Source organism: Macaca nemestrina, chromosome 4, assembly GCF_043159975.1.
Source record: "Macaca nemestrina isolate mMacNem1 chromosome 4, mMacNem.hap1, whole genome shotgun sequence".
NCBI classification, from domain to species: Eukaryota; Metazoa; Chordata; class Mammalia; order Primates; family Cercopithecidae; genus Macaca; species Macaca nemestrina.
In genome coordinates this window covers 82999222-83011254 of record NC_092128.1, presented here as the reverse complement: position 1 = coordinate 83011254, position 12033 = coordinate 82999222, and the positions used below count along the sequence as shown (strand labels likewise).

The 12033-nt window shown below is 35.0% G+C and overlaps 1 protein-coding gene across 5 annotated transcripts in view; it reads left to right on the top strand.

Annotated features, from left to right (window-relative positions):
- The window catches only part of LOC105475602 (von Willebrand factor D and EGF domains), a 153218-nt gene that overhangs the window by 122735 nt on the left and 18450 nt on the right, over positions 1–12033 (top strand). For all 5 annotated transcript variants that reach the window (XM_071094892.1, XM_071094890.1, XM_071094891.1 and 2 more), the window contains 7 exons: positions 562–717; positions 839–943; positions 2423–2537; positions 4617–4867; positions 5808–6027; positions 7647–7784; positions 10397–10537. In XM_071094892.1, the coding sequence (XP_070950993.1) occupies positions 562–717; positions 839–943; positions 2423–2537; positions 4617–4867; positions 5808–6027; positions 7647–7784; positions 10397–10537 (1126 nt within the window). The remainder of the gene's footprint in view (positions 1–561; positions 718–838; positions 944–2422; positions 2538–4616; positions 4868–5807; positions 6028–7646; positions 7785–10396; positions 10538–12033) is intronic.

Here is a 12033-nt window from a genome sequence, read left to right as displayed (position 1 = left end):
TATCCTGAGTAGTTGAAATATTGGCCTAGCTTAGGTCCGCCCCTGCACCAGTCAGGCATAGTCAGGGAGATTGGTCATATAGGAATATGAGAGACCCTGGGAGCTGTGTAGGGGGCAGAAAGGACAGTTTCAAGTAGATGAGGTGTTGGAAGCTTTTGCAGGAGAAATGAAGGAATTTCTGGGCAGAAAATCAATCCACTGTGTGCCATCTATATATCAAGTGTTTCCTCTTGTTACAAAAGTCATGACATGGTGATCCATTGTAGATGACCAATATTGGTAACTTCTTTGACTTGAACTGCCACGAAATGCATGATTCTTTGGGAGCAATTTGCATCACGTTATCATATATATGTTTTCCATTTTTTCTGAATAAAACTCACTCCCAATATGACTTTAGTTTCCCTGTTATATATTACATAATATGACTTTAGTTTCCCTGTTATATATTACATTATACTAGGCATATATCTTAAATTTATGTTTTGATTATATGTAATTTACTAACAAAATATTTCCATAATTTAACAGAAGTTAATTGCTTTCTCACTATGTCTTCAGTATAATAGCAGTGAATGGAGGCCTGGAGAACCCATCTATACACAGACTGTTTTCCAAAATAGCAGAGCTGTTGATTGTCAGCTGCCCAATGATGTTCAGCAGTTTGATACCATGGATATGGTGGGTGGGAAACCAATTAGGAAGTGGCAGTTGAAGGTAAAAAATAAAAAAGACATCTTCGTATTTATAAACAAAGTAAATACTTATATATAACATTTCATAATGAATTTAGAACACTTAGAACAAATCATCTCAACATGGAACTATTATGTTACAGGTATCTAATGATGGTTATAAATTCAGTAATCACAAAATAATGGTCATATATGATGGTGCTTGTCAATTTTGTGGTCTCTATAAAAATGACTCATGTACTGTAAAGGTATGTATTTTTTTTCATTTATTTTCACATTTACATCGTAGGTATTTTCTTTTCCTACGCTCTTGGCACATTAATTGTAGTTTTTTCACTTTCACACCAGAAAAACTAATAGAGAAAAGCCTTCCTCAAGTTTATATAAGGGTAACTGAAATTGTTACTCTGCCTGCTAGGAAGAGGTTCCTGCCTTTAACATTTTGAAATGTCAGATTACTTCTAAACAATTGTAAGAGGAAGTCCAGACTAAATTATTTACTACTTCATTCGTACCTACACTGTTTTTTCAGTAGTAATAATGACTTTCCAATAAGAGATCTCATGTTGTTACCTAGTCTTCTTTGCATCAAATGACGTACATTTGGTTAAAATTTGTAGAATGTATAAAGTTAATATTTTTATGGGGAGTATTTCCTGGCAACTAAGTTTATTGGAGCATGTAAATACCTGCCACTTGATGGATTACAGAACAGCAGCGCAGCCTGAGCTGAGTTGCAATCACAACTTCTTTTCAATCTATATCCAGCCTACCGTATTTATCAGAAGGGCTGTCTCATGTGTGAACTGCTGACTCAACAGATTCCATGGGTAAAATTTCACTTGACTCTTCAAAGCTGAGGTGCATCCAAATAATATTTATGTACATGAAAATTTTAAAGTATTATTTTTTCTAAGTTTAAAATTTATTTTCTTGAGATTAGTCATCAGATCAAATCTCTGGTTTTGAGAAATGGTTTGATTTTTATTTTTTCCCAAATATTTCATTTCTGTATATCCATAAGTACTTTGAAAATATTATTATTCAAGATTGTTTTCTCCTCCTGGAGCTATTTTGCTCTAACTTTTGTGCAATTTTCCAAGTGATGTTAAAGGAGATTTCGTAAAATGAGCTAAGTTTATATCTCCTGAATAAAATTTAGTCTTCTCCTCAAGAATACTTGCTACATTTAATGTTCTTTCTGTGCTTATCAGCATCTCTTTCACATGTTTGGTGTAATGATATCCATTATCAAGTGTGGATAATTATGCCAAGGATCCGGTCTAGTTGACTGTGTTCACAGACCATAGTGGGCTGCTAGGGAAATGGAAGATAACTATAATCGAATGTGATTTTATAAATTGTGGAGGAAAAAAAAAGAAGTTGCTTTTATTTCTTTATGAATAAAGTACTCCCAGAATGAGTTCAGTGGTGAAAAATACCAAAAGAGAGATTTTCTCTCATGTTATTTATAAATTATAAGCTATAACTTTGTAAAGGTAAAAGTTATATATACTTTTATTACCTCCAAATTGATCAGTTTTATAGACATTCAGGTAATTTGTTTTCTTATATTCACTTATGATTATGAAGTAACAACATAGATGTATGTGCTTTCTTTGGAATCATCAGTACATGTATTGCCATCCTTCCTTGCACAGTTTTTTTCTATATGCTAACTAAAGGTGTACTTTATTGATGTTTTCTTTTTAAAAATTTTCCGTTAGGAAAATGTTTGCATTATTAATGGACTCTGCTATGTTGAAGGAGACAAAAATCCAACCAGCGCTTGTTTGATTTGTAGACCCAAAATTTCAAGATTTACTTGGTCATTTTTAGAAAGTAAGTTATTCTTTATTAATCCAAATATTTCCTATATGAGACATTTTAAAAGTGGTTTTCAGCCAGAAGTTACATAAATGTGTTTAAAATGAATGACCTCTGTGTTTAATTTAGCATCTCTCCTAACTGCAAAATTTACTTTGAGGATATAGGATATTTATTTTAATATTTGATTAGGAAAGCATATGTGATGTATTAATGCAAGAAATGGGAATTATTAACTCATTTACACACAATTTCCTATGCTTAGCTTTACCTCTGTTCAGTTTTGTGATGTTATTAACCATTTAAGCTCAAAGGCCATGGATTCAGCGCCTGTTAAACAAGGTATCTGGACTCAGTAATCTATAAAGTGCCTTCCAGCACTACTGTTGTGTGATGTGATGAGTATAATATTGGGTACAGATAATGTTGAGATACTTTGTTTCAAATAATACCCCAAACTGCAGTCACGTACCATATAACTTCCTCACTTTCATAAATAGAGTTATGTTGGTTCCATGTAGGTGTCCAAGTTCTCTTTCCTCATGGGGAGATCAGACATTATTAGAGACAATAGGACACAATTATTTCCTGGCCCCATGTAATTTTATTTAAGGGAGTCATACAACTTTATATTTATACTATGCTTTGTAATATCATTATAATTGTATGTGCATATTTCATTACTGTGTTTCATTACATTTACTAGATGATTCACTGTTTAGGTTTAAGACTCATGGAATGCTGTGGAAAGACAATGGAAATTTGAAGAAAAATATATTACAAGAGATGAAAAATACAATACAACTTCTGAACTGGTGCCTCTGTTTTTTCAATGGCTATTGTTTGACTGACTGATTCATTATAGTCTCATGGTGTTCAAAGTCATAAAGGGCCATAAAAATATCATGTCCTTTAAATCTCTTGTACTGAGGATGAGGAAATTAAAATCAATAAATTAGGCTGCTTGTGTAAGGATATGCAGGGGCAGAACAGGAGCCAGAGCTACAACCTCGGGGCATTAGTGCTTTGTGGATGCAAGCAGGGTGTTTGTGCACAATAGAATGTAATGGGGCTATTTGTTCCAACTGTTAAGCCAGTGGGCTGAAAAGGTAGACTTTTTTTTTAATATAACACAATATAAAAAGAAGTTTTCAGTTGTTTCATGAGTGTAAAGGGAATTCTGCCTGTCCTCTAAAATAGCCTTTTTTTTTTTTTTTTTTTTTTTTTTTGAGACAGAATCTCATTCTGTCTCCCAGGCTGGAGCACAGCAGCACAATCTCAGCTCACTGCAACCTCCACGTCCCAGGTTCAAGCAATTATTCTGCCTCAGCCTCTGGAGTGGCTGGGATTACAGGTACCCACCACCATGCCTGCTAATTTTTATTTTTAGTAGACGTAAGGTTTCACCATGTTGGTCAGGCTGGTCTGGAACTCCTGATTTCAGGTGATCCACCCGCCTTGGCCTCCCAAAGTGCTGGGATTACAGGTGTGAGCCACCATGCCCATCCTGAAATAGCTTCTGTTTTAGTGTGTGCACTCAGCCACTGGAAGAATATCTGAGGAGCAGAAGATGAGTATGACTAATGGCTTCCACGTATTATAGTTGGGGAGGCAAGTACAGCGAGAAACGTTCAGAGGAGCCAAAGAAACGGAGCAGTCATGGACAGTGAGGGAGGAATAGAGAAAGGGAGTAGAGGGAGAAAGTGAGGCTGAAAGAAACAGAGTGCAAAGGATCCGCAGCCAGAGAGAGAGAGAGAGTAGTGAGGCAGTCAACACCAAGAAGTAAGTTAAGACAGAAGAGGCGCAGCATCCAGTGTGGACAGTGCATGTGTATTTATATATTCTGTGGTATATCCAAAGTGCTTTCATACTTTCATAATAATGCCTGAGGTCTTGCACCTGTCAATTACTTTCAGATGTCTAAGAATGGAATTGAACTTACTCAGAATGTTAAAAAAAAAAAATGAAAACAGCTAATAGACCTTTTAACAGAGTTCAGTCTTTATCAAAATTCATATCTCTGTGGGAGCTCTCAGAAGTACACTTCATTCCTTTTTCTCATGGGTATAAAGTTAAGTGTTTCCTCTATTACAGACAACCAGCCCCCGGTAATTCAAGTATTGCAAGACAAATTACAGACATTTTATGGTGAAAACTTTGAGTATCAGTTCGTGGCCTTCGATCCGGAAGGTTCTGACATCCACTTTACGTTGGACTCTGGTCCTGAAGGAGCAAGTGTTTCCTCTGCAGGGCTTTTTATGTGGAAAACAGAGTTACTAACTCCCCAGCAATTTACTCTACGCCTTAATGATGACTGCGATGCTGAAACTAGAGTCACAATTGAGGTAATCTTTATAATTACATAAGTGTCACTGGATTCTTTTGCAATTTTAACAACTTTATTTGAATTTAAAATATAAGCCATATTCCTAGTTGTAAAGAGCAACAAAGTTATTAAACATCGTATGGAAAATTAAACTGCCAAAACTTTTGACTATTCTTTGTAAGAATTTAAAACCTTAGAGAGTCTCAAGCCCAGAAGCACAGATATAAATTAATAATTTCTTTACTGTTTTATTTTGCACTTCCCTGTAACAAGGAGAAACTCCACCTTCATGAAAGATGTGTGATTAATCTAAGATTGATAATTATACCCTCTTCCATCACGTGAAAGGGCCTGAGATGTTGAATTAGAAGTCAAGATTATAAATACGACTTGAGATAACTAATTGGCAACTATAATTCCTGTCTTTATTGGGTTTTCTTTTTATTATGTCAGTCATGAGCACTTAATACTTACAAACCCTTTATGTGTCCATTGTTTGTTTGAAACTTGGAACACACTTTTACACGGAAGTAATATTGTGAAGCGCAGCTGCGTTCTATGCCATATTAACCCAGTAATTCAGGAGATCATTTGCTCTCTACGTTTGTGAATAACCCAGGTGATTAACTGCCGTCCACTTTAATGATTTTTTTTTACGTTGTTCTACTTGCATGACAGAAATTGATCATCTTGTAACTTTTTTTTTAAGACAAGTTATCCTTAGTATTATATTGTGGTTTTGCACCTGGGAGTGGGTGTAATTGCCTTATTAAACTATTTTTAATATAATTTTATATTACATTTGTGTGTGTGTGTGTGTGTGTGTGTGTGTGTGTATCAAACATAAGTGATTTGGTCATACTTGTACATAAACACACATGCCTGTCATGATTTCTGCGGCATAAACGGAAGATAATTTTATTGAAAAATAAGACATTTCCTTTTTTTTTCTTTTGTAGGTGACTGTGAAGTCTTGTGATTGCTTGAATGGTGGATCGTGTGTGTCTGATAGGAACTTTCCTCCAGGGAGTGGTGTGTACCGGTGTGTCTGCTTGCCTGGCTTCCATGGTAGCCTTTGCGAAGTCAACACTAGTGGGTGCCAATCCAACCCTTGTGGTCTTGGCAGCTGTATTAGTGGTTTTCACAATTATTCCTGTGATTGTCCACCTGAGCTCAAAGGTAAGATTTTGCTCCTCATAACAAATTAGAAAGAAAAACTCATTGAAACACACATCTACAGATCACTCAAGCAAATGTGTGGTCCTAAAGATTTTAGTACACATCTTTACAATTTTAATAAAAGTTATTACAAATATGATTACTATCCATATCCCTTGTTCTTGTCAATTGTAAATTCCATACACTATTACAATTTTGCTAATTTTTATAACTGTTATAGCAATGTAGGAACCTGTTTTGCAGGTTTCTAAACATTCCTACCTATATTTGGTAGTGAGAAGTATATTAAAATGTATTACTATTAAGATATAATACGGAAAAATAAAGGAGTTATGCCAGAGAAAATACAAAAGTTACCACTTAAGAGAGATTTTACTGATAATTCATTGACTTAGAAATATCATGGTAAAAAGTTGAAATCAAATGAAATGTTAGCATATTTACTAACTCATTAATTGTCCTAAAATGTGTGATTACGGAAATATATGACTGCCAACCTTTAATTTCCCATGGCTTCTTAAAAACTCATATGAATACTTTCTTTATGTTTAATAGATGTAAATATTAAGTAAGTAAATATATAGTTAATGAGCTGATATTTTTCTTGAAGACACCTATTTTAACAATACAGTAGAACTGAGCAGAATATTTATGTGTCTTCTAATTTTCTTCAGCACTTTTTTTTTTTTTTTGAGGCGGAGTCTCGCTCTGTCACCCAGACTGGAGTGCAATGGCATGGTCTCAACTCACTGCAAGTTCTGCCTCCTGGGTTCACGCCATTCTCCTGCCTCAGCCTCCCGAGCAGCTGGGATTACAGGCACCTGCCACCATGCCTGACTAATTTTTTTTGTATTTTTAGTAGAGATGGGATTTCACCATGTAGGCCTGGATGGTCTCGATCTCCTGACCTCGTGATCTGCCCATCTCAGCCTCCCAAAGTGCTGGGATTACAGGTGTGAGCTGCCACGCCCCACCTCTTCAGCATTTTAAAACAAAAATTTTATCATTTGGAACTATGAATATTGGTCTCTTTTCTACTCCACTGTAGACTATATTTGAAAGAATTCAAATGTTGATTGCCTCATAAATTTTAGTATAATAAGTGCTACCATCCATATATGACTGAATTTATTCATTCAGATGAGCTGTTAAGCATTTCAGAGTACCACATCAACTCAAAAACTTTGACTAAGGACAGACTGACTTTCCTAACATAAACAATTTTCGTAACTAGACTAAACAATTTGGCCTTAAGTTGAACAACCATCCTAAATAACTTTTAAAAATTACTGACTTTTTAAACAAAATTCAAATTATTGCTGTAATATGAAACTTTTTGCCTCAAATATTAATGGAAATCTTAACTCATCTTATTTACAAAACAAAATTGTATGTACTTGAAAGGTCTGGTTTAATATTAAATTGAACATAATTAGTGACTCTATATTTGAGTATACAGTAAGTTTTAAAAATAGCATACTTCTATCCTCATAATGCATAGCAGCCCTTTTGGGGTTAGAAGGACAGATATGAAAAGTAGAAGTTATATAATAAGCCAATTGGACATACAATGTTTTTCAAATTAAATAATTTGAGCTCTTGACCTATATTTTGTACAGGCAAAAATTGCCAGGAGGATGTTGATGAGTGTGACTCCAAGCCTTGCTTTCAGGGAGTAGAATGCCTGAATACCTTTGGCTCCTATCATTGTGGTTCATGTCCAAAAGGATTTTATGGGGATGGAAAAATATGCCATGGTAAAAGTTCTTATTTTCTGCTATGAGATTTTTTTTTTGCTGCATTTAATTATTTTTTAATAGCATAGTTTCTGTTTTTGACTCATGTATTTATTCAGTGTAAATGAATTAAGTGTCATGCATTGAACTAGATACAAAGGATGCAAAAATATGTAAGACATGTCCTCTGACTTAATAAGTAAAGGGTAACACCAGGGAATATGACTAGTAATTACACAGTACAATAAAGTGTTCTGTGTCTTTTGATAGAAATCACAAAAGGGCTAGTAGGAATACTACAAAGGGAATCTTATCTACCTGGAGAAATAGTGAAAAACTTTTAAAAAAGGAAGTGACTAGACTATACTAGACACATGAGAACTGAATCTGATAGATCAAGAGAGAGAAAGGCATTCCAGGCAAAAGCAACAGCAGGAGCAAAGGGACAGAAGCAGGTAACATCACAGCACTCTGGGCAACCATTGTGAATAGTCAGTGTGCCTGGAATATAGGAAGAAAGGGGGGCTGCTACAAGAGTTAGAGCTAGAGAGGTAAGCAGTAGCAAGACCACATAAAAACCATGGAGACTCCCTTAAAATTTTGAAGTAGGAGAGAAACACGATACAGTTTACCATGTGAGATAGTTTAAGAAGTAGTGTGTAGGATGGACCACTTGTGGGTAAGGAACTGTGTAAATCTGAAGGTGGGAAGAGTTAAGAAAATATTTCAAATATATAGGAAAAAGATGAAGATATACTAACCTAAGATGAGGTAATGATGAAAGGGATACTAAAGAAGCAAGTTGATTGTACTTGGTCAGTGACTGGGATTAGTATGATGAGAGAAAGAGATTCATTAAGTTTTAAGTGTTTGATTTTAGTGAATGGGTGTGTACAATTTGCATTTACATTGCTATGGATGAAACTGCGTCCCCCCAAAATTTATGTGTTGAAGCCCTAACTCCAGGTGTGGCTATATTTGGAGAAAGGAAGTAATTAAGGTTAAATGCAGTTATAAGGGTGGAGCCCTGATCCCATAGAATTAGTATCCTTATGTGAAGAGACACCAGAGAGCTTGTGATATATGGACAGATCAAGAAAGCAGCCGTCTTCAAGCCAGGAAGAGAGCCTTCACCAAAAACTCAACCAGCCAGTCTGATCACTTTGATCTTGGATCATTGAACCTCCAGAATGGCAAGATAATTTCTGTTGTTTAAGCCTCCCAGTCTGTGGTATTTTCTTATGGCAGCTCAAGCTGACTAAGACATGCAAGCAATGTATTGGAAGAACAAGTTGTTTTGGAGGGGAATTATAATGAATTCAGTTTGGATGCACAGAAACTTTTACTATGGAATATCCATGTGAGCTCAGAAAGGAGGATTAACTTGAAAATATAATTCTTAGAATCATCAGCTATGTCATAGAATTGTTCAGGGAAAACCCTTAGATTTAGAGGAAAGTGGACAAAAAAAAAATTGGTGAGCATCGACATTTTAAAAGATTAAAAGAGAAAAAACTAAGTTACAGAAGACAGTGTTGAAGATCCATACCTTGGGTTTAATTAAGTGAATGGGACCCTCTTTGATGACATTATGTACTAAGGAAGCAGCAGCATCTTGTGCTTCAAATTGGGCTGAGCCTGCCTAGCCCCACAGATATGAGCAACACAGTATAGGATGGTAAGGGGAATTCTCTACTTCTGCTTCTCACATTTACTCCTGAATATCCCATCCCTAATATTCACACCTTCCACTCTAATAAGTGATCTAGCAGTATTCTTTCCCAGACAGGCCCATTTCTTCAATAAAAACTTCATTCAGTGGCATTTAAGAGAAAAACAAGTTGAACCAAATCCCTTTACACATGAGTGACTAAATATGTTTCTTAACATTGTCAGCGTCATTTGTGTATTGTAGGAAGGGGCTTATTAATACAAAAGGATTTTTGGTTGTTGGTTGTGTTTTCTTAGTTTTATGATAGGCACCAGAGTCAATGAATATCAACATGAATAAAGTACAGTGATTCTTGAGGTTATTGCTAACTAGTGGGGCACATAAGAATCAATAGCGTGAAGGACAAAGTTCTGTCGGCGAACCCAAACGGGCAAAATTGATTGGGTGGGTGAATGCAACTGAAGGAAAGTACATTAGCTTGGGCTGCCATAACAGACTGGGGGGCTTAAACAACAGAAATTTATTTTCTCACATTTCTGAATGTTGAAAGTTCAAGATTAAGGTGCGAGTAGGGTTGATTTGTGGTGAGATGTCTCCGGTTTGCAGACTGGCCACGTTCTTACCAGGTCTTTCCTGCATGTGTGGTATCTCTTCCTCTTTTTGTAAGGACACCAGGATTAGGGTGCCCCTCTTATGATCTCATTTAATCTTTTACCCCCTTAAAGACTCTTGTCTCCAAACACATTCACATTTAGGGGTAGGGATTTAACATATGAATTTTGGGGGGACACAATTCAGTACATAACAGAAAAGTGGGCAGAAGAGATGACATTTAAGCTACTTATTTAATCTAATTTGCAGATTTCCATCCAAGTGGCATTCGTATTGTATGTTCTTATTTGTGGTGCTTTGGTTGTATAATAGTTTTAGTCTCATCTGTTTTTCTTGTTCTCATTTACAGTTGAAACACAGTTTTTAAATAAATTTACTACACACACTGTGGTTCTCACAAGATCTGATAAAAGTATAAATAAGGAAGAGGATGATAAAGATGCCCAAGGGAGAAAGAGGCATGTTAAGCCAACAAACAGAAATGCCCTTAGTAAGTAATGGTCATAGTTAAAATCTAATGACAAGTAATTCCTCTTGTTTGTTTTCTAAAAGACCAACATATTTATTCGTTCAGGTATTTTTATTTTTAGAAAGATCACCTAAAGGTTATATAATGCGGTTTAAAATTTATTCCTTCTCTTGCTAATCTATTCAATCATCTGGGTTATATTTTAGAAAAAAAATGCATTTATGTCCTCTAATGGACAAAGCATCGTTTAAAGTGATTTCGGAGAAGCTAATGGTTGGAAGTGACTATTTCAAACTTATATTTTATAAATCCCTGGAAATTGGTCATCCAGTATCTGCTCAAACCCTAAAAGTGAGAAGAAGTTCACTGTTTCACAAGGCCTTACCTGTGTCATAGTGCTTTCTTAATAGCCCTCATTTGGTTCAATCATTCTGTGATTGTCTTCATAAAGTTCTTGTACATTTCACATTGACTTTCTTTACACCTTTGCATTCTGTATTATCAAATGTTATTGTGAATGGATTATCTCTCAAGATATTTTTGATTCCTGGAACCTAGGAAATGTGTCTTGATTTTCATATTATTCCTGTGTTGTCATGTTACTGAATACTCTGATGGTTTATAGTGGATTCTCTTTCTTGATTTTATTGACAGACAATAATTGTTTTTTGCAAATAGGGAGTTTTGTCTGCTATTCTTATTTACTTTCTAGTCTCAATAGTGAGATTTAATTTATACTTATAATGTGCCAGCACTAGGCAGACATTTTTTGTATCTTACCTCATTAAATCCTCATAATAGCTATTTACAGTAACTGTTATTACTTCTATTTTACAGATGACTAAACAGAAACATAGAAGGGTTAAGTAATGTGTTCAGATTATGGAGTTTTAAACTACAGAAGAGAGTTGAGCCTGAGCAATCTAACTGAAGAGACCAGGGTCTCAAACTTACACTCTTATTGCAGTGTAGTGTACCTCTAGTACAAAGCCTGTAGGGAAGGGAGGGCTTTGTTAATGGTATGGGAATTCTTCTCTGGTTTCACTATTGACTATGATATCACTGTAGTTTCTGCTTGATACCCTTTATCCAGTTAATGAATTTTCCTTTTATTAGTTGCTTTTCCAGAATTCCTAGTTTTAAATCAGGAGTGGGTTTTAAATGTTATCAAATGCTTTTTCAGCATCATTTATTACTTGCTATAATTGCAGTTAACAAACTTTCCTTAGACTAATTTTCTCACAATATTTAAAACCAATAATTAATACGTATTATATTTCAACATCATTATATATTTTCCATATTGTCTTTATGCAATTATATCATATAATTATGTTAATAGATACAAGTCTAATCCTGATATATTTTCCTGTAAATGTACTGCTACTTTTGATTTGCTAATATTTCATTTGAATTTTTTATATAATGTCACAAATATATTGACTATATGATTATTCCACTTTAATAAAGTGTTTATAAAACTTTTCATCTTTTTTTGTACATTGCAGCAGTTTTGA